Genomic DNA, 25,667 nt, shown 5'->3' with positions numbered 1-25,667 from the left:
GGAGCCTTAACAGGTTCCCTTGTTCCTGTTGATGGCGACTCCACAACCGAGGCATCCACACGTAGCTTTTAGCCCTCTGAGAATATGAAGATGGATATGCGGAGTGGAACACCAGACAGACTCCCACATCACCAGATCCCGCCGCTCTCTGGTCTTCATTAGCTGCACGCTCTGCTTTTCGAACACTACCAATTCCACCTGTTGCTCGTTTATACACATGTGGCAGTGATTCATTTCCTCTCTTCACTGGTCGCCCTCGACGCAACTCGACTTGTCATCTACTGTCGCTCTCCTGTCTCGGGTCTCACGGAACTGAGCGAGATCTCGCCATCCATTCACACCCTGAACCTCAAGGCTGTCTACAGCACCAACCTAATCATACCGGGCAAATCCGAAGCATCACTTTCACCATGTCCCTCAACCTAGAAAAGCAACTCACCTTTGTAAGCTTTGTTGCCTGAGTTTACCAAGCTCTAACCTACATGCTCCAAGTCGGCCTGCTCGGGCACCCTTGCTTGTTTCGTCCACTTCACCTCGCTCGAAATTCACGAACTGGAGCCTTTTGCTAACTTGTCCTCTCCCTGCTTGCAGTATGGTGCTTACCACTCTAATCACGTTAATGTAGTCATCCACATGATTTGTGTGCCTTTAATCCTCTTCTCAGCCTTTGAAATTGTATGAATTCTTGAACCACTTTCCCTCGTCCCTAGCGACATGTTCTCACACGCCTCATGCTTCCAAACTAGGCCTCCAATTATGGACCATTCTTCACACTCCCCTCCTGGCTTCAGGTACCGTACCTAGAGCCAAACCTGGGCACCTTTGCGGCTCTGACATGGGGCGGACTATACGTTCTCCTCGAGCCGGTCGCCGGCACCGCATTGGCGCTCATCTGCCTCGGTGCTTGCGCCTTCACCAACTATCTTCGCATTGCCGACCCAGTCTTGACCACCAAGGTTGCCATTGTCGTTCACATTGTGAGCTGGCTGGCGCAGTTCCTCGGCCACGGCAAATTTGAGGGCCGTGCCCCTGCCCTCCTGGACAACCTCTTCCAAGCCATCTTCCTCGCTCCGCTGTTTGTCTGGCTTGAACTCTTGTTCATGCTGGGCTACCGCCCGGAGCTCAAGACGCGCGTGGATAAGGCGGTGGCGGTCGAGATTGCCAAATTCCGGGAGAGCAGGAACGCGAAGAAGGCGCAGTAAGGGAAATTCGGCATCCTTTACCGTCCAGCTGCCAGATTAGGAGAGAACCCCGAGGTGACGAGTTGGATTTATGTCAGGGGCGGGTTCAGGGGTAGAGATGTCATGCAACGATGTCAACGACAGGCATGAGCAGCTGTGACTCGACTCTGAGGTTAATGATATCGTGGACGATGTTTGAGCGGGATTTGAACTGGCCCGCGTCTTTATCACGGTCTTGTAGCGCAAGACTTGCTTGTCAAACACGCGGTTCAATGATTGAGATGTGGAATCGCTGCTGAGGTTGTTAGCGTCTGATCCCAAACGGGAGTTTTGATAGTCTATGGACTCACTTTTACTGTACATTAGAGAATAATAATAAATGGCCAGAAGGATCACTGAACTTGACAAGCTGATATCGGCTGTCTAACCGATTGAGATTCTAGAGACCTATAACACGTCAAATTAAGGTCAATTAGAGCAGAAAGTCCCCCACGTCGAAGTCATTCATGAGAAGCAGAAGATGAACGGGAGTTATGACGAAGTACTCATGGTAGACGGTCACTAGAGATGGTGGTCATTGATTTTCAACCAAGAGACCAATGCGGCTGCTTTGTATCATTACTGCTTTGCCAGGCTGCGGTTCATGCAATGTGAGGGAGGACTGCCAAGTGCCTCCCGTCCACCCCAAAGAGCGTACAACCTAGATCGAATAAGGAAAATCATCGGAATTACATTCCGTCACAAGCCACCTCGAAGAGCTGAGCGAGGAAGGCCACAATTAGATTCAAAGGTTCTCCCACAACTGCAATGCTCCCGTTAGAGGTGTACACGTAGTATCCAAGCCCCACCTGGAGTGAAGTGTTGCCTTCATTGTCAGTTGGGCTTCAAACGCTGTTGCCGCCATCTCGGGCAGCCTGGTGAGAGATGACAAGAAGAGGGTGCAGTGAGAACAACCCAAACGGTGACCCAAGCCCCCACACTCCGTTGCCTGGTCAGTTGATAAGATAAAGCCCCCCCGCCTCCACGGAATCGCTAACATCGCCGTCGCTCCACTGGTTCTTTTTCACTTCGCACCACAACTACCCCACCACGTTTCCCTTCCAAAACAACACAACAGATACCGCAATCGCAAATCGCATTTCACATCTTCGCTTGCTTCCTCACCAGAATTTTATATAAGACCTCCTTGCTTCGCGCGACTACCCACCAATCTCTACAGGCCACGGCTAGATCATCGTCAAACACTATGGATCCGTTCAACCTCCCCATCGAATGGGCTCTCCAGCTTCTTACTGGTAAGTCTTGCGCCAACCTGTCGCACTCCCCGAACTTCCCCAGTCTTCACCAGCATGCCAGCCCAAAAAGAATGCAAAAGAGCCCAAAGCGCCACGTTGCGATTCACACTTTGACGTGGACATCTTTTGCTTTTACCTCATCATAAAACCCGTCACCTTCCTCCCTCTTTCTGTGATGCATCCCGTCCGCTAACCTACCATCCTCTTCTTCTTCTTCTCATCATAGGCGTCCTCCCAGACCCCTACCTCTCCCTCGCCCGTCAGCACCTCCTCTCGCCCGACTCCGCCATCCAATCTCTCAAGCGGCACATAATGTCAACAATCGAAGCCTTCATCTCCACTCTCATCCCGATCATGCAGCCGCTTGTCGAGCGGCTAACGGCATACATCTACGCCTCCCCCGACGTGGTCATTCTCGCCGGCGTGCTGTTGCTGCTGGTCATGGTGCTGCAGGTTCTGAGCTGGATGCGACGGGTGCTCATGTTTTTCACCAGGCTTGCGTTCACGCTGGTGTTCTGGGCGGGCATGGCGGCGGTCGCAAGCTGGGTGTACAGGCGCGGAGTGGAGCAGAGCGCGAGGGATGCGACGTTCTGGCTGGGCAGGGCGAGCGGGTATGGACTGGGCATTTGGAATTTCTTCATGACCGAGTGGCAGAGGTATGAGGCGCAGGATAAGGCGAGGGGTCATGCTAAGTATGATCGCGCTTAAACGAGAAGCAGCGGGAGATATGTTGTTGGATAGCAAGGAAGAGGCAAGGGTGGATAAGGGGAGGGCGTCAGGGTGAAGCGGAAAGGGCAGGCAGCGATGGAAGATCAAGATGATGGTGGAGATATCTTGGATGATGACTATGAAGAAGACGATCACTCTTGAAAAGGAGAGATGGAGAATCGATGCCTCGCGGAGGAGAGTACGAGGTGGATTTTTTTTTTTTGGCTTTACGGACGAAATCACGATGATACGACGATAAAAGTTGGAGGGTGGCTGGCTGTTGGAATACCGCATATCCCATGGCGTTACGGCGTTTCCTGTCAGGCAATGTTCGAGATCTGCGACCTTGGAGGTGCGAAGGACCGAGGACGTGAATGTTACAGGCGGTGACCTTGCGTTAGGAATACTGTTTTAAGGGCTTTGGTAGTCAAGTGGGAAAAGAACATATAGATCATTATTGCTTTGCTTCCGTACCCCATCCCATTCTTTTTCGGTGAGCCAAACTTGTATCTTCTTCCCCGACGCCGTCGCTATGCAGAATCCCTATACATTTTGCCCATATGGTAATGACGAGTCCATTTGTAATTCAGTCAAAATCTGGAGACCCCTTCATTCTCAAGCTTCGAATCATTCCTCTTCCAACTATTCCTCAGCCTCGTCAAACTCTTCGTCCTTCAGCTCCCGTGGTTCTTGTGCTTCGTGGTATTGTATGCAGTCATCAATGTAGCTCAGAATTGCCCCAACACTGTCCTCGTCGGTGGAATCCAGCTTGAGGTAGCTGACCATGCTGAAGGTTTCAAGCAGTTGCGCGACAGCCGTGTTGAGGCGCTTGAACGTCGCGCCAGACAGCATGGCGTTCTTATCCTGGGGATCGGCGTACTGGTCATCCGAGATGTCCTCGCCCGCCTTCCTCCTGGCAAGGTCCGCTGGATCGTCAAGCAACAACGAGGTATCCGGAGTTATAAACTTCTTGAGGTCCTTCTTCCTTACTTGGTTCTTGACCAGATCCATCTTGCTGAGAATGTTGATATGCGGGACTTCCAGCATGATCATGGCGCTCATGGCGCTCAGGGAACCTGCAAAGTATTTGGCACGATCGACGACAAAGGTAGCTTCCAGCAGGTATGCAGCGCACAAACGAATGTCCAGGGCGCCGGGTGTTGTGAGGAACTTGACAAGGGTAGGAAGGATTGGAATATGCGTGTAAAGCTCGATCTGACCCGGCATATCAAAGATAATGAGGTACTCCTCGGTCAGCGAGTCCAGCGCCTCGGTCAGGAAGTCGAGGTTCTCCATGAGGAACTCGAAGCAGTAGATCAGGCCGCCGTTGGGGCCGAGCTTCATCTCGTCCATCACATCTTCTAGAGATATCAGGTCCTTGATGTCGAGATCGGGCGTGTGTTCGAATGATTCGGCGGCGGGATCGAGGTTCACGTAGAAAGCAGAGCGCCGGTTAAGTTGAAGATGTGTGATGAGCGATGCACAAAAGGTGGACTGGCACACCGAGCCGTTAGAGAACCAGTGGAAAGCGCAGATGGGGAATTGCCGTTAACTAGAGCCTAGCCTACCTTTCCCGCCCCCGCGGGGCCCATCACCATCACACCGTACTTGCTCATGGCCGCGATGATGCACCGACGTCTAGGATGTGCGTATATATGAACGGTGGAGAGGAGTTGCTTGTCAACTCTGAGCTGCAGCCCAACTGGACGGATGCGCGACGGTGATACGGCGGGGTGATCTGGCGAAAGGATTGGATACCTGGATCTTGGTGTGTGGACGAAGCTTTGTGGGATTGTCGTTGATGTCTATTCGGGCTCGGAACGGATGCTGTGTGCTGTACAGGTGTGACAAGGAAAATCCCGTCAATGCGAAATGATGCGACTGGTGACGAAAAGGTTGCCTCGATACCCGGACTCGATCGCCAAACTTTCTACTGCCTGATAAGTACGGATACTGCCCTGATAGCGTTGCCGCTGCTGCAGGCACGATTGCCACGAGACATGCCTGCCGGTGTAAGCGCGCCTTGATAATTTTTTTGCGGCATCTACTATGTAGAGGTACACAATTGTACCTAGGTGCCCCACTGGGGTCACATCATGTCAACGAATGGCGTCAAATGCGGTGTGCTTCCATGAGAGCGATGCGCGAGCAGAGCTGGCAGGGCAAACAAAGGTACCCAAAAGGCACCACCCTTCCACTTGTTGCACGACCAGAGGGCTGCGATTGCGCAATTTCTCCTTCTCTCAAAAAGCGGGTCCAAGGTCACATCCAGACTTTTGACAGGTTATGTACACTACACCATTACCCGGCCGGGGCACGCTACAAAATATGTGGTGTCGGCCGAACCGTCGGCCGCTGGGCGGTTGCGTGCCGTTGCAGATGTTGAAGAACTTCAGATGAGATTGAGTTCCTGCACTCCAACAGAAAGAACGATCTCGAGGTTATCTTTATCCAGACGGCTGGATCATGTTCACGATATCGGACGTCTACCTATAGAGTGCACTTGGGTTCACCACTCAGCCTGATATGCCAGAGTCTAAGATCAATGATCCATTCGTTCTGCCCGCTCTCCTGCTGCCACTTGATCATGGCCAGCCGGAGACGCTAGACGCCTACACGTGAAAGCGTAAAATGGAGATGGTCCGTTCTTCTTGCCGTGATCCCCGCGCATTATTCGCCATCGTAGGGGAGCCCCGCCCAGCTCGTGCATCTTTCTTCCCTAGTAGCCCTGGCAGAATTTGTTATTTTGTACACCAATTCGGAATTGAAAGTTTCTCGTTACCCCGCCATCCCGTCTCTGGCGCCCGAAACCCGGCCTCCTTTCCATCAGGGTCCGCGACTGGATGCAAAATTCCTCAAATACTCCCACACCCACCTCCCCCGTTTTCTTTCACATAAACTCCGCTCCTTCCAAGCCCTCAATCTCTTTCCTCCTCTTCTTAACTTCATTCCCTCTTGTAGGTTCTGCTTCCTCTGTCTTTTGCTTCGTCGCAACCAGAAGGTGAGTCACTTCCAGTCAGGACGAACCCCAACAATCCCAACCAAAGAGCCCTCTCCCCACGTGTCGAACCCGTGTCCTCCAAAAAGAAAAAGTTTTGAGGCGTCATTCTGCATCCTGGACAAGGCAATCGCAGCTCCATTGTGCAGGCTCCTTGGTCCAAACACCATCTCTCTGGCTTCAACGAGCAAAGTGTCTTGCGATTGGAGTCTTCACCACTTCTTTTCTCTCTCTCTGCCATCCCGAACTTCCTATACCGTACATCGCCTTGCGCCCGGGTGATTAGTTGGTCAACCGTGTCCTCTTGCACTTTCAAGCCTCACATCCACCCAATTGTCTCTTCAACCCCTTTCTCTTCGAGTCATACTCATTCAGTGCTTGGCCTTTTGTACGCGCACATTGCTAACTCATCCCAGAAACCACATCAGACACAATGGCCACCAACGGTGTTAACGGTGCGAAGCACTACAACGAGGGAACCTTCCTCTTCACCGTAAGTCTGCGCCGACACTCTGTATATGCCCATGGCCGAACCATTCGCTGATCCGACCTGTACAGTCCGAGTCCGTCGGTGAGGGTCACCCCGACAAGATCGCCGATCAGGTTTCCGATGCCATTCTCGATGCCTGCTTGGCCGAGGACCCTCTCTCCAAGGTCGCTTGCGAGACCGCCACCAAGACTGGTATGATCATGGTCTTCGGTGAGATCACCACCAAGGCCAAGCTCGACTACCAGAAGGTTGTCCGCAACGCCATCAAGGACATCGGCTACGATGACTCCTCTAAGGGCTTCGACTACAAGACCTGCAACCTCCTCGTTGCCATTGAGGAGCAGTCTCCCGATATCGCTCAGGGTCTTCACCTTGACGACCGTCTCGAGAACCTCGGTGCCGGTGACCAGGGTATCATGTTCGGCTATGCCACCGACGAGACCCCCGAGCTCTTCCCTTTGACTCTCCTTTTCGCCCACAAGCTCAACGCCGCCATGTCCGCTGCCCGCCGTGACGGCTCCCTCCCCTGGCTCCGCCCCGACACCAAGACTCAGGTCACTATCGAGTACAAGCACGACAACGGTGCCGTCGTTCCCCTCCGCGTCGACACCGTCGTCGTCTCCGCTCAGCACGCTCCCGAGATCACCACTGAGGAGCTCCGCAAGGAGATCCTTGAGAAGATCATCAAGACCACCATCCCCGCCAAGTATCTCGATGAGAAGACCGTCTACCACGTAAGTACAAAACCGGTCAATTTAACATACTTTGGCGGTATCACTGACACGTTAATTCCTACTACAGATCCAGCCTTCCGGTCTCTTCGTCATCGGTGGTCCCCAGGGTGATGCCGGTCTTACTGGCCGTAAGATCATCGTCGACACCTACGGTGGCTGGGGTGCCCACGGTGGTGGCGCCTTCTCCGGCAAGGACTTCTCCAAGGTTGATCGTTCCGCTGCCTACGTCGGCCGCTGGATCGCCAAGTCTCTCGTTGCCGCTGGTCTTGCCCGCCGTGCCCTCGTTCAGCTCTCCTACGCTATCGGTGTCGCTGAGCCCCTCTCCATCTACGTCGATACCTACGGCACCTCTGACAAGACCTCTGAGGAGCTCGTCCAGATCATCCGCAACAACTTCGATCTCCGCCCCGGTGTCATTGTCAAGGAGCTCGATCTTGCCAAGCCCATCTACCTCCAGACCGCCAAGAACGGCCACTTTGGTACCAACCAGTCCTTCAGCTGGGAGAAGCCCAAGGCTCTCAAGTTCTAAATTGGGACAAATATTCTCGCAGGTGGCACGGTCGCCCTTGCTGATATAGTCTCGTGAATTTGTTGGCTATCTTTTTTAGATTCTTTTTATTTTGGCATTTACAATGGGCGTACGGTTGGGTTTAGACATATCCAACGTGTTTCATGTGGTCTTGTTTGCCTCGGGAGTTTATGAATACAAACATCTTTCATAAAGAGGGGGTCAGACCGGTGGGTGGTAGGTGTCTTTCAACAAAGACTTGCATGAGCCAGGAAGGCCCAATTCATGACGTTTTGCGATACCCGAAGGGTGACGAACATTTGAGGAATACAGCATCGGCGTTCAGGGGAAAACAAAAGAACTTCAACATCTTTTCGTTTCCTATCCTATATCCTTAGACGCCGGTAATTGGCCATTGGCTCGGCAGTGGAGGAGACAGAGAGGTCTCTGTAGGACAGGCAAAGAAAAAGAAAATGTATGGAGCTCTATGGGGTTTGATCATGAAGGAGGATGATGCCTTCAAATTTTGAGGCGTCTAGCGTCTGAAGCGTTACTGGGCGTTAATGAATGAAGACCCATTTGAGGACAAACAATACTTCACTGCATCCATCTCGTTACTTGAGCCTCGCCTTGTATTGACTTCCAGCGTCATCTGACAACTTGTCACCTACGAATCCTTCGGACACAAAGAGAATAATGGCGTCGACAACAAAAGATTGTGCCACGGGTTCGTTAGTATTGTCTTGCCCTCAGTGGGTGGATTGGGTTTGACTCGCGGATCGATTTGTGGCAACCTTGTTAGCATTGAGTTAATTTACCATTGTTGAGTCTCGAGCAGTGATATACCTGAGTATCCGTATTGAGTCCATGACACTGCTCGCAGTGGCCGGGAGCAAAATGGAAATAAGTTGAAATTCTGGAAATAGGCATGAAAACTTCCTTTGGCCGATCCTTTTTTTTAGCGGGTAGGCAGGGCCGAACCGATCTTCCTGTTGTTCTTCTTTGGGAGTTTGCTCGGTCAGCTCAATCGTGGCCGGAGTGGCTCGAGAGTTGGAGTGAGCCAAAGGGCGTGAACCCCTGATCCATGGCTTCAACGGACCCATCCAGTGCTGTTGTGCATCGCCCGCAATCGCATAAGACAGGACAAAAGAGTGTTGTCTATTTCATGGCATTGTGAGCGATCATCATCTGGAGGGTTTGGGCAGGGCATGCATGCTTTGCTGTGTAATCGGGGACCACCGCTCTGATCCATGCCGGGTCCAGTGCTTGTTCAAGTTCGGAGACTTTTCTCCCCTGGGGCCTGGAGACGGCCTAAAAGGGCAAAAGTCCCTTTCTCTGGGCATGGACAGAATACCATGGTACTGATTGTCGGCTCTGACTTGCATCTTCTACCATGTCTGTTCGCACCGATTTTTTGTCTTCTCGTAGTCACGAAGCGTGTCTCGGGTGTCTTTCATGGCGGCCCTTTTGCGTACTTGCATACAGGACGCTAATGGAAGCCCGACCCTTCGGGGCCTAGGCGCAGACAGACGGCAGAACGGGATCGTGCCGAAGCGTTGTCTTGCAAGAGATACTTAGGTAGCGAATTGGGTGCCGAGTCGTTAGTGATGGTGTTGTCGAGGGTGTTCATCTGTGAACTCCTTGTATATGGTCTGACTCCACTTCAATCAACTTGACCTACGTACAAGCACGAGTCAGCGCCCACGGCATTCCAATGGCATGGATGATGTTATCGTTTGGCCTGCATACGAAGAGAGAGGATCGCCGGCTGGTATCGATGTGGAAGTACTGCTTGATGTTGTGCAACTCGACATCGCGGTCAAGGGGACGGACCCGGTGGACGAAAGACGTGGCAATGATCGATCGAGAAAGAGGAATCTGGGCCTGGCTTCATAGAAGTGCCCCTGGCTTGAGCCAGCAAGTGATTTCCTTCTAGGTCTTTACTGACTGCAGCTCAACTGGCAATTGTATCAAGTTATTGGCCATAGTGCATAGGGCAGTGGTTCTACACGACTCGCTCGCTCTTCTTTGCCTTCCTTTTCCTTCTCCTCCCTAGGTACCCAACTATCCCATTGATGGTGACGATTGGATCCCATCGATGGTGACGATTGGGTGACGGGTGGTGCACCAATATGGCCGTATCCCACGGTTGCTTTCTTCTGGTTGGTCGGTTCATACCGACGAGTGCTAAGGCGTGAAATTCTTCCCCGAGTGCCCCCCTCCCCTCTATAAATTATTAGCCCCACGGAGGATGTCACGGCGCCCACGGCCAATGTGCTGGGCATTCAGGTACTCGATGAATCCGACTGGATTGACTTTGTGGCCGGGGTTGTTGGAGGGGGGCCGCCCACGTTTTCTTCAGACCCCCCCGGTCTCTCCGTCGAATAAATCCCTGTACCAGCCCCTATCCTTGCCATTTCGAGAGTGTCGAAAGTCAAAGAGTGGTTCCCGCCGGCAATGCAATCTCCCATGAGAGAGAGCCCAAAGGAAGTGCGGTCCAGAAGGGAGAAGAGAGGCTAACCATTTTGTGCTGGCTAGGGGAGGTGCCGTGTCGAGTTTCTTTCATGTGGATGTGAAGAGAGGACTTTGCAAAGTCCAAATTCTTCCTATCGATTTGCTCAAGCTGCAAACGTTCAGTTGTTGCCTTTTTTTTTTTTTGTCGAGCGCGAAAAGACCTATCCGGGCTGGTGGTACTTGCAAAGTCCGGGCATCCGCTCCGTTGTTGTCCTTCTCCTTGATCCAATTTACCTTCCTACGCGCGACTCTTTCTCGAACAACGATCTCACTCACGCAGTCGTCGCAGGATGGCTCACTTTTGACGGACGCCCAATGTCGACTTCGAACACCGAATCACCGAATCACCGATTGATCCATTCCCTCAGTCATCGTGGCGTGCCTTGCCGGTTGACGTTGATATCGAATGCCTATTTGGGTAAACTGAAGACGAGAGTCAACTGAGGAGCTGGGAATTTCCCTTTGTCTTGTACGCCTTGAGACGTACCTACCTACCTAGGTAGGTACCTTTACAGATCTCTTCGACACACTCGGCGACGCCTCTCCGCTTCCCCCCTGCCCTTTACCGCGTGGGCAAACACAACAAATCACCAAATCGACCAAAGAAAAGGGAAGAACGGGTCTGTTTTTCGCCAAACAAACAGACCTACCCATACTTACCTCCCGTCTACCTCTAGTGCGCCTGCGTTGCGTTGCGCCTGCACCGCACCCGGCTTTCCCGCACAACACACGCGAGCAGCCACAACACACGGGAAGCTCCGGAGAGACCAAAAAGTGACAAAACCGAAAAGAAGCGTTTGAGACGTGATTAAGTCAACAAACAGTCCGGGGGAATAATCGATTGCTTGCGAGATTCCAGAGTGACGTGGGCGTGCCCCGTGCATGCGCCGTTCTTGTGGAGGTGGATCTTGACATTTTCGACGGCCCAGAACCTAGGTAGTGGAGGTGCTGCCATTGGACCCAGGCTATTAGGTGTTGCTTGCAGTAGCAGCGCCCTAAACGCACAGCACCTGCAGCATCGAATCTCCGACGGGACCAGCTAGCTGTACGCCATGGCCGCTATAACAGCTCGATCGGCCGCCATGGAAACGGCGAACCTTCACACCCCCGGTCGTGGGCTTCAGCAACAACAACAACAACAACAACGACCACAGCCACAGTCTCAGACCTCTCCTTCATCGTCTGTTCCGGCGTCACCCACTCTCTCGAACCCGGACATGATATTGCCCGACGACCCGTACTACGGCCACGGCAACTCCCCCGACTCCGAGATAGACGCCCGCATTCGGTCCAAGTTTATGATGTGGAGGAGCGCCCAGGCTGCTGTGACGGCCACTTCGGACTTACACAAGATGTTTGCCGTCAACTCGGCGCAAATGGGATACAACCAGCAAAACGCATATGGATCCTCAGCACCATTGACGTCGACCACGCCCATAATATATGGGAATGGCACCATCCTCTCGGATATCGGGGAAGTGACCGAGGTGGAGAGCACTCCAGGGCGGCCCTCGCCAACCCGCCACAGAGGCCCGGCTACGCATAGGAGGAACGACAGTATCGATGCTGTGCTGCGGTCAGCTTCACCCGTAACGGGCCAGTCAGGATTGGCCAGGAGACTGAAGCCCAGTTTGACCGCGCAAAAAGAGAGGAGAATGAGCACCGAGAGCACCAGCACAATCACAACCATAACCATGGAGGACCGGCCAGCTTTCCTTGCCGACATCAACATTGATGATGCGGCTAGTGTAGATGATAGTGTTTTTCAGGGTGATGACGAGGAAAGCATGGCTTCCTCGTATGTTGAGGGAACGATACCCCGAGATCGGAATCTTCTGGGAGTTGTGGGTGGTGAAAACGGTGACAGGTTGTCTACTTACTCGACGACTGCCTTGAGCCGAAGAGCAGAGCAGATTCTGGCCAATGCGAAGAAGAGATTAACCGTACGTCACTGTGTGTAACTTTGTCCCATATATTGCACGATCGAACTAACTTTCTCCCTAATAGACTATGGAGGGTAACCTGAGTCGCGCACGGAGCTCGCTTCACTATACTGCTCCCTCCCTTTCATCCGATGGCACACCCTCACCCCCTCAGCGAACGGCATCTGCCAACAGCCGGAACGGCGGGTACCGCTCATCGTCGGCCAACTACTCTGGTCATACGCGAATGACTAGCGATATCGCGATGCGGAATGGGTTGCCATATCGGATATCCGTCCAGAGGTCGCACAGTGCCATGGGTTCTCACGGAGGAAATCCCAGGCAGTCTATAACGGCATCGAAAAGCGCAGAGGCCATTCGAGGAGGGTGGGAAGACGATGCCCACCGTCAGACGTACAACATATTGACAGGTAAAACCTTGAGGCCGGATGGCACCGCCCCGGATGACGACGAGAGTCCCATTCATTCCTATCATGGGACATCTTACGGTAGCGACCATAGCAGCGGAAGCTCGAGGGATATACTCTCTACACCTGCTCCCACGAGTCAAATGCGAGATATCAAGGACCAGATGAAAGATCTAAAGGGTAAAATATCTAGTCTACGGGAACAGGCCCGGGTCGATAGCATTAAGCGACGGAGCGTACAAAGCCTTAGGACGCCTAGCCCTTTTACTCATGCTCAAGTCGATCAGTGGTTCACAGAGACGCCTTCAGCTAGGAACTCTGAAATCTTTACGCCTGAATCTCTGCAAAGGAGCCCATGGAATGGCGAACAGGACTCGAGTCTCGACGGAGAGCACCCAGGGAGCTATGGACATCTGCGAGGAAATTTGGATAGTGAAGACGATTCGTACGAGGAGGGCGATGTTTCAGGGAGCTTCGAGTCAGCCATTGACCATTTCCCCGAGCCGGCCTCGGCAACTGCGGGCATGCACATGTCTCAGGAAGAGGACAGCTTTGATGCATTCACCGAAAACGGGGACGAGGAATTTGAGGATGCGCAAGAGCTCGACGACGATCAGATGAGCGTTGGTGGCGAATCGCTCTATCACGATACGGTTCAGCACCAAATCTCGCATGAAGACCGCGAGGATGCATTCGACTACGAGCATTTCTTCCTACACAGCGCCATGGGCGCTCTAAGCCAACAACACATGGACAGGCGAGGGAGTGAAACCAGTTACACGTCGGAAGATTCGGTCGAAACCACCCGCGGCCCAATCACCGACGAAAACGCGCGCATGAACAGCGGTGGTAGTGATAGTAGGAGCATCAACTTCCACAGTCGAAGCAGGCGGGGCAGTGTCAACTCAATCTCGACAATTGAAACTTTCCGGACAGCACAGGAAGGGCGCCCCAGGAGATACTATGAAGCCGACGATTCTATTAGCGAGGAGGTATATGATGAGTATCCCTACGAGGACGAGTACACCCCGGATTTTGAGAGTGCCGGTAAACGAAAGAGCGCCTCCTTCAGCGCTGGAAGCGGCTACACCAGAGTCGACAGCCGTGCCCATGGCTCAAGAATATCCAACATCAAAACCTCCAGTACCGGCACGATCCGCAGTAACCGCGAATCGTTCCAGTCCGTTTACGAAGGAGGTGGTGGTCCAGACACTCGGCAGTACCCCGACCCTAACAACAACAACCGCAACAGCAGTCTCTCCGTGCGCCGGTGTCCGATTTCCCCTGTCGCCAGCACGCATAACCTCGAACACCGACCATCTGTATCCTCCATCGGCTCGGCCGGGACAAATCGCAGTTTTCCCCTGGTGCCTAATAAGCAGCGCAACAGAGGGAATACCGCCAGCACAGTCGTGCCGGCTGTTAGCATCGCCGTTTCGACACCGGAATCTGTTTACTTGACGCCAGATCAGGAGCTCAGGAGTATTTCGAGCGTGCTCCTGAGCGAGACGGCGAGTGTGTGCGAACAGCAACAGGAAACGGAGAATCAGCGAGCGGATTCGAGGTTGACGAGCAACAGTCTTGACAACCCAGCGGCTCTGCAGGCTCTTTTGCGCGAGGATAAGTACCTTGTCGAGAGACTAGTGGCCAGTCTGGGTAGGTGCGTTTTGGGATTGACGGAGAATGGAAGGGCAAGTGCAGAGAGTAGGATGTATAGGCGGAGAATTGATATGGCGAGGAAGATTTTGGAGGGGCTTGAAGGGGGTGCGGATGGGCAGCAGTGAATGGACTGGCGTTGAAACCCTTTATTTGTGGTTGGTTTATAATATTTTTTGGCCTTTCAACTGCTTTCTGCTGGAAAGCTGTTTCTGTTTATGTGCCCTTGGTTTTCATGGTTTCATGGGGAACGGTGTTGGCGGCGGCGCAAGCAACAAACGACCGGGCACGGAAAAAAAAAAATCACAATCCCACAGCGATATTTATACCACTTTATCGATATTGGTCACATCTTTGACGGTTTATTAATACCTAATGAGTTTCGATCGAGGAGATGGATTGGTTGTTAAGGGTTGGTTCGATGAATGCCAATAGATGGAAAGTGAGAGGTATTGTAAGCGGGGAGAACTGAAATATCCAGAAGGAAGCCTCGGCTGGCCGGTGGAGCGAGGGTCGGAAAAAGGTGTTCTGTGAAGCTCAACGAGTGCCTTTGAGGGGTGGCGGTTCCATGTTTTTTTTTTTTTTTTTTTTTTTTTTTTTTTTTTTTTTTTTTTTTTTTTTTTTTTTCCCCTCCTCCTTGTCTTCTTACCGTTGTCTGTATTAACTTTTTGGGTGGAGCTACCAGGCTATCTACATGTATCATCCCTTTTCGTTTCATGTACATTTTTCCGATACCCAATTTTTTTTTTTTTTTAGGAACAATTTACACCTATACATTCCACGTATCGTTCATAATGTCTCTCACCGACCTCTGTTATAGTTGACATACAAACACGAGGACCTGTTTGTGAGGCTACGTTGCATGACAGTTTTCTTATTCCTACATGTGAGAAAGAGGAGCGGAGGGGCCAAATTGGACTAAGGAGTGCCGGTCAGGCCTGGTCAGGAGACGATTCTAGCTGAGTCCTAGCACGAGTTTAAATTAAAGGCATGACGAGACCTGTGGGAGGACCAGAGGGCAATAAGTACGTAGGCTTCAAGCCAGAGAGAAATGCAGAGCCAAGCATAATGAGATGTGTATCGATCGGAAGTCACTTGATTAGTTGCATCACACAGACAGTCCAAAGTCTCCTGGCAACCTGACCTAACACATGAAAACGAATGGGGGTAAAAGCAAGACAGACAAAACCCAACGAAACTGGGACTAACGGTGCATCACACACACCACACTGCAGCCGCTGGCTGCTGGACTCTGGCCTGCTTCATCGTTTCGCGTCTACGCAGCATGTATGTATGTTTTAGTCAGAGGATGAGACATGAGATTCGGTTCACGCACGCACGCACGCACGCACGCACGCACGCACGCACGCACGGGTGTAAGTATAGACGCCCGTTGGGTCTTGATGTTGTTGCTGAGTGAGGAATGAGGAGCGAGGAGTGAAATTTGTCTGGCTTCTTGGCGACTTGCCTCTGTGCCCGGCAACCTGATATCAAGACAAGGGAGGGAACTCAGGAGAGTGGGGGTGTGAAAACTGAAGAAAGATGGTTCGTGAAGACTCGGGGATGAGTCAAAGCAAGTTTAAGAAGAGTTGGTTCTTCTTGTTTGTTCGAGCACTTCTACCTACGTAGGTTCAGTTGATAGTTTGGCAGGTTGATCGCTGAGTGAGTGAAGCATGTACGTAAGTCCTAAGTCGGTAGGTATGTCCCTAGAACAGTCCTTTCAAGCGAATGAGGTGTGAAGGGCTGGAAAGAAGAGATGTTACTCCGAAGAAGAGAGAACTTCAGATATCTATGTAGGTGACCTTAAAAGGCAATGGACCAGGGAGGTTAAGGTGCCAAATTGGAAGAATTCGAAAACGCATCCTTCCATGCGAGGATGGGTAGGTAGTGTCGTTGTGGTGTATCGATGTTTGGCTGTGCGACGACTACTTACGACAACGCCAGCGGTAGGTAGCGAGCAGAGCGTCAATACCTTTAGGCTGAACCTTAAAAAGCTTCATGCACTGCCGTATATACTTGCCTGCGCTTTCTTCCCATTTAATCACACAACTTTAAAGTAAAGTAAAATAAAATAGAAATATCGATCCACACACATTTAAGTATTGTGCTCACCATGACCGAATTAGGAGAGACTGAGTGAGAAATGGAAGGAAAGAGGAAAAGAGAAAGGAAGAGAAGACGAGGCGAACAAGGGAAGAGGTGCAACGTTGCCTGGCCTAGGTTCCAGACGTAAACATCATAAAGGTTTGCGTGGGCAAACAAAACACTAAAAGGGTAGATCGGTAGAAAAAGGGGTTTCTGGTGGATTTGAAAGGTTTCAAGTCATCATGTTCTATAATGTATGTTCTGGTTCTGGCGGCTCTAGCAGCATGTTTCTTCTGTTGTGAAATGGTTCTATAGAATCAACCTCTTCATCGTAGAGGTGGAAGTTTGCTCTGAACTCTTCGATGTTGTACCAATAGAGTTTTTTTTTTTTTTTTTTTTTTTTTTTTTTTTTTTTTTTTTTTTTTTTTTTTCGTTTGTCAGACGCAAACCGCGACCCTGGTAGATCTATGTTGTCGTGCTCTCAGTGTCCTACATCTGAAACTGGGGAGCGCAATCGAGATGAGCATGTTTCTGATGGCTGATGTACGCGCATAGATAGAGGTAGATGCGTGTATGAAGCTAGCCAGGCTGGAAGTGCCGTGGTAGTACAGTCGAGCGAGCGTCCAACAGGAGGTCTTACTTTGCTATAGCTAGTTTCTCTGACAAATGAGGTATCCATCCTTGCTTGAGAGCTGAGTTAAGTTGAGGTGGGTTGAGTGAGCCGGAACCGTCGTGTTTGCCCCCCCCCCCCCTTTGAACCTCCGCTGGCCGCTCTCCACCCTCGTCATCCCGCAGTCCCGCTCAACGGCTTCTTCGCCAGGCTTGCTCTTTGCATATCATACGCACAAATCCTGCAGTTACCCGCCTTGGCCCGTTTCTTGACGCTGCAAGACATGCAGACCTTGGGTCGCACGCTTACAGCAAGTCAGGGGGATTGTCAGCCACCGACCCGACCAGATCAGTCCATGTCCGTCTTGCCCCCCTCAAAAGGTTGAGTGAGTGAGAGAGTGAGAGGAATCCGGAGATCAAAACCTTGCCGGGGCTCTCCCTGAGGCGAATGTATCCAATACGAGCCCAATCAGTCGCCCGTTACCCTACACACTTTATCGCAGCTAGTCCTGCCTGGTGAGTACAGTCCGCACCTCACGATCGAGACATGCATCAAGGTCGTATACATTGACCCGCATTACTCGCTTTGGTATCATATTTTGCCTCAATAGTCCTTTCTCAGCCTGCTGTACAACATGGGCGCCCGTTTCCCTATTTGCACGGAAAAGAGACAAGTGTCTCGCTTATCCCTCATCTGTCTGTTGGCTGCTATTCCAGATTTCAGTCCGTTGCCGGCTGGTCGTCCTACTTGGTGTGAGTTGAGCATGTAGCACTTGGAAACAGTCCTCATGTTACAGTGACTCGGGCGCCTGGAGGAGAAGAGGAGAAGAGGAGTGGAGGGAAACACCAAGTGAAGGGTCTCTAGGTGTCGTTCCGTCAAGTGGCGACTCGGGTTGTGTCAAAGACTGGGTTGGGTTGCGTTGTGCTGGCAGCGGACGGGTGGTGATAGGAAGCGTAATTCGATGTCAGAGCTTGACTGAATCCTGGGAAAGAGCGACGTGACTAGGTGAACTGCCCTATACAATGGGATAGTCCATCTGCGGACCAAGGCCTAGAAGTATATTTGAATGGGTAAGTAGGTAGAGGTAGGACTCTATATGGATGGAAAGTGCGGTCGACTTTTTCATATTTTCCTCCACCTCGGAAAGGGCAAACAATCAGGAAAATTCGACTGAGCCAGAGCGGTAATCTCTACGGTTTGCATCCACATCGGGCAAAGTCAATAAGGAAAGTTGCATCTAAGAGAAACGGAAAAAGGAGAGGTTTCCCCAGCCCGTCTATACATGTGCCGTCATACATTGCACGACACCCGTCATCGGCCGGGTATCTGTTTTGTGACGACTTTGAGGTCCGCCATTTCTGGCTTGGAGAGAGCCAGTCCAGTCACTCAGTCAGTCAGCCTAGGGTGAGAGCGAAGCGAAGACAACAGTTGGGAGCACCGGCCGGCTTTTTTCGTTTCTCGTTTTCTTCTTCTGTAATGTAACTCCTCTTCGTGATTTGTCAAACTTTCCTCGAATGAGTTCTCTTCAAACACAGGCAGATTCGGCAAAGCGACGACGGCAAAAGTGGAAGACGGAGAAAGTGAAGTGGCTCAAATCTCAACACCACACCAAATCATCATCTTAGTCTTTACTACCTTGAACCAAGTCCATCATACACCCAGGTATGTCTCAGACCCTTTTCCGTTCTTACACTGCTTGTTGGCTTTGCACTGGTGATGCCTGTCGACATGAGGCGCAAGAGAACGATGGTAATATTGCATGTCAAAGATGACTCAGTACAATAACTAGGAGCCTTCTGTGGTGTCCGACTGCTCATATTTGACTTACCGCTTGGGCTGGAGTATTCATGGTAGATGTTAGAACAGCTGGAAGAGCTGAGTTTTTACACGGAGATGCTAACTCGGAGTTTCCACACAGTCGGTCGTTTCGGGCTGCTCCTGCTATCTTGCTCCTTCCACGATTTTACTCTAAGCATATCAAACTTGCCTTGTCCAGGAAGACATCATACACGCGCATCATACACACAACATAGACGCGAACTTTGCCTCATCTCGAGGGAAGAGGAAAAAAAACCCCGGAAAAAGAATTCCGAAAATTCGCAAGTGCTTGACGTTCATCCAAGCAGTCTTTCTACTTGATATCATCTGTGGCTCGCGGGATGACTGACTGTTATCCCTGCTCTTCACCCAGCCAACGAACATCATCACCCGGAAATTCAGAACGACCCGGAAGAGGAGTATACCGAACCTGCTGTTTCGTTAACTCTCGTTGCAGAGATAATCTCGGACAATCATCTCTTTGGTCCTTCTACATTTTTCAGCATGACTCTTCCATCATATCGCCATGACAGCAACGAGAATAATGACGTCCATTCCCTTTCAGACATCACCGAGGAGATTCACAGGACTGATCGAACCGTCTCCAACAAGAGTAAACAACAACACCAACAAATACAAGAGGAACATTCGGAAACAGTTCAACACGGTTCAAGGTCACCAGTTCGCCGAGTTCTTCTTACATTCACGTTAGCACCAACCTTTGTTCACATTGTATTTAAACTTTGCTAACTTTACTTCACCCACAGCATATGCGCCGGTCTAATGTTTTCGTGCCTGGATACCTCCATCGTTTCGACTGCCTTGGTTTCCATATCGCTGGATTTGGGGGATGCTCAAGACGCTCCTTGGACCATTCTAGGATACCTTCTAACATACATGAGTGAGTAACACTTCATGGTTACGTCGAGCATAAGTCTGTGCTATTGCGACGCTTGTCAACAACGGGGCGCATACTGTTATGAAAGCCTTGCTGATTTTGATCACGCGAAAACAATAGGCTTTGCCGTCGGTTTCTCCAAAGTGAGCGACATCTACGGTCGACGAAACCTTCTCGCCATAGCATGGGTTTTCTTTGCGGGATTCTCAGTCTGGTGTGCCCTTGCCGGGTCAATGAAACAACTGTACGCTAGATTATCATTCGGTTCGTCCAAGTTGGTTCAACACTAACACAGCCTATTTACCATATAGGATCGCAGCGCGCGCACTTCAGGGGATTGGCGGCTCGGGTCTTTATAGCTTGGCACAGGTTTGTCTCCTTGAACAAGGGCCCAGTAAGCCCGAGATGGTAGGCGCACTGGTCGGCATCACTCTTTCCATCTCATACGTCCTGGGCCCGTTACTGGGTGGTGGGATCTCGGCTGGTTGGACCTGGAGAGGTATCTTCTGGATCAAGTTGGTTCCCCCTTCCATCTCGAGCTAATGGTGGTTATCGCTTGTCTAACTAGGTTTTGTCACAGTGTCCCTTGCGGCGCGCTCGCCCTCATAGGTATTTACTCACTCTGGCCGGACGACTGTCGACGGCAATACGACGGATGGACGGGCATCCGCAAAATCGACTTTGTTGGCAACTTTCTCCTGATTCTGGCTTCGATCCTGCTGGTGTTTGGCATACAGGAAGCTGGCTCGTACGTGTGGAAGTGGTCCAGCCCGGTTATCATCTGGTCTTTGGTGATAGCTGGGCTGAGCTGGATTCTTTTGGGGGTCTGGGAAACCTATCTGTTCTACGGGCGGAATCATCAAATCCAGCCGATATTCCCCGTGCGGCTGGCGACAGGCCGCGTTTATCTGTCAACGATCATGTATGTCTCGGCCCACGCCCCGCTTCTGATTCATCAAGAAAACACTCTCGTCGTACGCAACTTGCACTGACTAGAATTTGCAGAGTCACATTCCTCACGGGTCTGGTCTATATATCCCTGGTCATCAAAATCCCCGAGCGATTCCAAGTCATCTACGGCGACAGCGCGCTTCGAGCCGGCATCCATCTCCTCCCGATGTTGGGGTCGTGTGCTTTCGGATCTACTCTAGCCGGAAGCATCTCCAAGAAACGGAACCTCACAAGTCATACACTTACATCCGGAAATTCTCTCCAGGTGATTGGGTTGGGTCTTGTATATCGGTTTTCAAACACGACCGAGCGAGGTGATATCCGATATATACTGGGGTTCACGGCCATATACGGGTTCGGTGTCGGCTTGTGCTTCGCCGCCTGTACAATGATCGCGGCTATCGAAGCTCGCCATGGAGATCTAGCAGCTGCACAAGGCGCCGTTGCGCAGGTGCGAGTACTTGGCGGCTCGCTAGGTCTGAGCATCTGCACCATCATATTCAACGATATATTACAAACATCTCTAGGCCCTGCCACGGAGGCTGGTAGATTTCCTGCAACCGTTCTAGACCAGCTTCATAGAAGCCCGCTGGCCGTGTTTATGCTTCCGCCCGAACAGCAAGTTTTGGTCAAGAAAGTGTACTCGGACGCGTTCAGATATCAGATGCTCCTCATGATGGCAGTGGTAGCAGTGGCCGTTCTGGCTAGCCTAGGAACATATAGGTCAAAACCGCCGGCCGTTGTTGACTCGATGATTCACCACAAGGCGTTGGCGACACGACCTAGCGATACAGAGTTGGAAAGCGCGAGTAGTGTTCGCTCGCTGGTTCGTGGGGTTAGCTGAGAGATCGGTCTGTCTGTACGGTCTGCCCGGTTTTATTGTTTCTTCATTGCTTCTGTTCTGTGGCTCTACTACCCAGATTTTGATGCCTGGAGCATCATCGGTGAGGATTTCAGTGAGCAATGTTCTTCACTACAATTAGCATGCGTTCTACACTCCATACAGTTACTAGATGGGATATTACTGGATCTTCGCTCAAGTATGTTGCCGCAATAATTCCTAGGCGTTTTCACGGTTTTCATCAATCCCGGGGCGTGTTTTCTAGGGGTGTTGGTTGCCCAGTGTGTTTGCTTCATTCCTTATGTGTGAGGGCCCAGTTGTCATTGAAAGTGTAAAATATCCAGGTAGTGAGGAGGCCATGTACCACCGGAACAAATAACCGAACTGGAGGTAGAAGAAGCCCATCTTGGGTGGTGCTCAGGTGAAACTGACGAAAGCGGGTAATCCAGGCTTCACTATTTGACTCCTTGCTCTCTTAATGTGACATTGATGGAAGCGAAGCACGTATTCTCTCCTATAGGATGGCCGAATGGTTCATACCAGGATGGGTATTACAGTATTCGATGCGGCCGTTACTGGTAACTAACATAGGACCGGATCAGAACCATGAGGGGGCGTTGAGACATTTCCTGACTGACGTTGAAAAAAACGGTGGTGTAACACAGCCACTAATATGAATTATCATCAAGGATGTCATGTAGATATGACCGGCTGATTATTTTGGTGGAGCAAGCTAGCCATGTCCAAAGACAGCTGAATACTCTTGTCGGCTCGTTATAGAGTGCTTGCCTATCCTGGCTGGCAAGCGATGTTGAGTAAACAATATGCCAGGGACAGGTCTTTGATGTCCATTCTCCATTCGAAGATTGAAAGACCTCCTGTAATCAAAGTGACTGATTTGTGTTTCGAGAGTATAAGGCTGGGACAAATGGGATTGAAGTGAACGTACTTTTCCAGCCACATGCTCCTGGTTTCTTCTCATATTGGCGAATAAATAGGCAGTACCAGGAAAGAAACAAGCCGGGGTAGTGGAATCTTACAGTTCTGATTTAATGGATTCAGGTAAAATCATAATGTTAAAGCAACACCCTCAATGTCAGGGAAGACACTGCGTGGTTTCTGTATGTACTGAACAGCCATCGAGACGAGTGAATTTAAGAATGGAAGAAGCATCCATTTATTAACTTTGCATTAACAACGGAATTTGAAGAACGAGAAGGCACTTAACCATTTCGTGGAATGGGTCACGTAGAAGTAGCTTAGCGATGCCGGTGTCAGGAAAGTTCACTTGAAGACCATACTGAACGTGGAGCTCTAGAGGTACTTTACTGGACTTGGGCTGCTATCAAACAAGCTCATCCCAACCTTCAAAAAGTTGGTGGTGTTCCTTTCTAATATTCAAGAACCCATCCTTGAAGTGTTTCGTCCGCGAACGCTATATCTGTGTCGGAAGCAAATTGTCAACGTCCCCTTTGTCGTCATCATTCTCGGACTTTTGAGAAGTATATCGATTCTTTCCTCACTTCTCTATAGCGGTATATCCTAGTCGGAATGAAACTATCTACTATCATTTTGAATAGAGGTACTGAGGATATCATTTAGCTGTGTTTTTCCAGACAATATATTTGCTACCTACCGACCTTTAGGTTGCCTAAGGGGTTTTTACTGCCTAAACGGATTTACTTTGTAAGAGTAATCACAAAAAGGTAAGAAGATATTCTGATTCTAAACTTACCTACTCTCACAGTGCTTGCTTAGCAACGATTGCTGAGATGTCAAGCCGGTATCGCACGTGATGACGATTTTGGATCACACTTGGTAGTTCCTGCGACCTTGGAAAGGTCAGAAGTAGATAGATACTTACCTATATAGCCACTCTTTCGAGGCTCGGTAGTCAACGGTAACCCAGCAGCTGGTGAACGCACCGTGGTGTAGTGGTAGCACACGCTTCATTTCAAGGTTTATTATGCAGCGAGTGACTGCTTTCTGAGACAGGCTGACGCCTTCGATGATCACTGCTGCAGCGTGGTGGTTTGTTCCAGTGTTTGGCCAATGAACTCTTCATGACGGCTCGAATTACCTGACGAAGTCGCATTAAATCGAGGAGTGTCTTCGACCTGCTCTGTTGATGACTGTTCATTATCTTTCTATCTTACCTATATGAACCTCCTCGAGAATTCCACAAGAGCCATGATGGCCATAGCCTGGCCATACGGCATACAAGTAATCGGGATATCCTTATAATGCTGTAAATCCCTCCCCATGCCCGTCCCAAACGAGGTACCTAGTAGCTCCCCCTTGTCGCTAATATTGTCTAGAACCCCCATTAGCGCGCGCACCGCCATTTCCTCGTACTTCTTGCCGACGATGTATTTCTTTCTCAGCGCCTTCATGATCCCAAACGCGAACCCGGCTGTGGCGCTCGTCTCGAGATACGACCCTTCGCTCTCCGGCACATCCAGTAGCGTCCGCCACAGCCCAGACTCGGCTTGGAGAGACTTGAGTGCTTCACACTGCGCCTCAAGTGTGCTCCGCAGTATGGCCCCGATAGGGTCCTGCGGCCCGAGGTCCAGCAGCTCGATGAACTCGGGGATGAAGATGGTCAGCCAGCTGTTTCCGCGGGCCCAGCGGGCGTTGGCAAAGTTGTGCCCGCCACCCTTGTCGTTGAACTCCCAACCGTGGAAGAACAGGCCGGACTTGGCATCAAACAAATACTGGATGTGCAAGAGGGACTGGCGCTTGGCCTCCTCGACGTAATGAGGGCGGTCGAGCACCAGCCCAATCTTGGCCAGCGGCATCACCGTCATCATGAGCGTGTCGTCCCACAGCTGCTGGTCATTGGCTTCTACGTAGGTAATGTGCTGCATGCCGCCATACTTGGTGCGCTCGAGGTCGTGGTAGGCCCACTCGGCCCAACTGTCGAGCCACGGCAGGTAGGTATGGTTGCCGGTACGCTCGTAAACGTAGGCCAGCGTGAGGAACACGGCCATGGTGTTGATGTTCTTGGTGGTGCCACCGGCGACGAACCGGTCGGCGAACCAGTCTTCGATGATTTGCAGGCATTCAGGGTCGCCCTTGAGCTCGTAGTATTGCCAGATGCCGTAGAGACCGATGCCGTGTGTCCATTCCCAGTCGTTCCACCCCTTCGTGTCGATTACGCGGCCATCGTCGAGAGTCAATAGGAACTTGCCTGTCTCATCTTTAATGTTGACCAGGGCGTCGATTAACAATCTGATGTTGGAGTCAATGTCCGCAGACTTAATTCCGTCGAGCTCTGCTGGCATCTTGGCCGGATTTGAAGTATGTGGTCCCTATACCGGCTGATATGTGCTGATGACGTCGTGTCAGTGTTTTGCTTGAATAGGGGACTGTGGACTGCTGGTGGTCAGGAGGATATTTGGGCTTCCAGATCAACTGGCATATTCTTGGAGCAAATCAACCAAAAAAGCCCAATGTTACGCGAGCGGCCCGTTCGCATTTTTGCCCAAGATCCTTCCTGCTTGGTGGATAATCTCCATAGCGATGATGTCTTGCCATCGGATATCATGGCAGAGAGTTGCACTGAGAGGGTTGGGGAGCTCGGTGGAAATCACCCCGAGATCACCACAGATTGGCAGGGGCTTCAAGACATGCGGGGAAGTCTGGAGGTAATCGGCTGGCCGTTTGCGGGGAAAGGCACTGGAGTGTGCTATCCGGGGCACATTGGGCTGACAGTCGGTGGAAGGCTCCTTTTCTTACCGTTGGCAGAAATATCTCGTGTTTTTTCCCTTTTTTTTTTTTTTTTTTTTTTTTTTTTTGGTGTGTGTGTTGGGGAGGTGATACCTATTATGGTCGACACACTTTCGTCAGAAGTCGAGGGCGGCAAGGCAAGTTGGTGAAGTGAGGAACGGTTAGACCTCAGGGACTTCCCTGATATGCATCCTAAAGGGCGTCTTGGGGAACAAGTTGTGAAACTCATACAGGCCGTTGAATTACAAAGAGCCCCAATATTCAAGGGGATAACCGTTGTTAGAGCAACATTGTGGCAGTA

The 25,667-nt window shown here is 51.1% G+C and overlaps 7 protein-coding genes across 8 annotated transcripts; 5 read left to right on the top strand and 2 right to left on the bottom strand.

The window, feature by feature from the left end:
* Positions 1–56: 56 nt before the first annotated feature.
* NCU02660 (DUF962 domain-containing protein) lies at positions 57–1,589 on the top strand. Its single transcript, XM_960340.3, has 3 exons — positions 57–443; positions 592–675; positions 747–1,589. Exons 1-3 carry the CDS (start codon positions 411–413, stop codon positions 1,200–1,202), a joined length of 573 nt encoding a protein of 190 aa, XP_965433.3. The 5' UTR covers positions 57–410; the 3' UTR covers positions 1,203–1,589.
* Positions 1,590–1,918: 329 nt separating this feature from the next.
* Positions 1,919–3,657, top strand: NCU02659 (hypothetical protein). Its single transcript, XM_960339.3, has 2 exons — positions 1,919–2,476; positions 2,703–3,657. Exons 1-2 carry the CDS (start codon positions 2,428–2,430, stop codon positions 3,182–3,184), a joined length of 531 nt encoding a protein of 176 aa, XP_965432.3. The 5' UTR covers positions 1,919–2,427; the 3' UTR covers positions 3,185–3,657.
* NCU02658 (ATP binding protein) lies at positions 3,568–5,124 on the bottom strand. The gene is made up of 2 exons (XM_960338.3): positions 4,753–5,124; positions 3,568–4,678 (listed from the first exon to the last, which is right to left on the bottom strand). The coding sequence occupies exons 1-2, from the start codon at positions 4,798–4,800 to the stop codon at positions 3,827–3,829; spliced, it is 900 nt and encodes a 299-aa protein (XP_965431.2). The 5' UTR covers positions 4,801–5,124; the 3' UTR covers positions 3,568–3,826.
* An 812-nt stretch (positions 5,125–5,936) lies between these two features.
* eth-1 (ethionine resistant-1) lies at positions 5,937–9,328 on the top strand. Of its 2 annotated transcripts, none has more exons than XM_011394694.1 (4): positions 5,937–6,185; positions 6,599–6,675; positions 6,741–7,406; positions 7,474–9,328. In XM_011394694.1, the coding sequence occupies exons 2-4, from the start codon at positions 6,616–6,618 to the stop codon at positions 7,933–7,935; spliced, it is 1,188 nt and encodes a 395-aa protein (XP_011392996.1). In that variant the 5' UTR covers positions 5,937–6,185; positions 6,599–6,615; the 3' UTR covers positions 7,936–9,328. The 2 variants fall into 2 exon arrangements, with proteins under 2 accessions (XP_011392996.1, XP_011392995.1); XM_011394693.1 differs by lacking the exon at positions 5,937–6,185 and adding an exon at positions 6,303–6,517 and having other exon boundaries at positions 7,474–8,862.
* A 1,144-nt stretch (positions 9,329–10,472) lies between these two features.
* NCU02656 (hypothetical protein) lies at positions 10,473–14,723 on the top strand. The gene is made up of 2 exons (XM_960336.2): positions 10,473–12,371; positions 12,436–14,723. Exons 1-2 carry the CDS (start codon positions 11,481–11,483, stop codon positions 14,560–14,562), a joined length of 3,018 nt encoding a protein of 1,005 aa, XP_965429.1. The 5' UTR covers positions 10,473–11,480; the 3' UTR covers positions 14,563–14,723.
* A 4,728-nt stretch (positions 14,724–19,451) lies between these two features.
* Positions 19,452–22,099, top strand: NCU02655 (hypothetical protein; the record flags this gene model as incomplete). The annotated part of the gene is made up of 5 exons (XM_960335.2): positions 19,452–19,560; positions 19,966–20,059; positions 20,157–20,360; positions 20,426–20,593; positions 20,851–22,099. The coding sequence occupies 5 exons, from the start codon at positions 19,452–19,454 to the stop codon at positions 21,638–21,640; spliced, it is 1,365 nt and encodes a 454-aa protein (XP_965428.2). The 3' UTR covers positions 21,641–22,099.
* A 1,694-nt stretch (positions 22,100–23,793) lies between these two features.
* NCU02654 (glycosyl hydrolase family 88) lies at positions 23,794–25,220 on the bottom strand (the record flags this gene model as incomplete). The annotated part of the gene is made up of 1 exon (XM_960334.2): positions 23,794–25,220. Exon 1 carries the CDS (start codon positions 24,919–24,921, stop codon positions 23,794–23,796), a length of 1,128 nt encoding a protein of 375 aa, XP_965427.1. The 5' UTR covers positions 24,922–25,220.
* Positions 25,221–25,667: the final 447 nt, after the last annotated feature.

Source organism: Neurospora crassa, linkage group I (assembly GCF_000182925.2).
Source record: "Neurospora crassa OR74A linkage group I, whole genome shotgun sequence".
Lineage (NCBI taxonomy): Eukaryota > Fungi > Ascomycota > Sordariomycetes > Sordariales > Sordariaceae > Neurospora > Neurospora crassa.
Note: the sequence above shows the minus strand (reverse complement) of the source record. Positions and strands in the feature narration are given on the sequence as shown.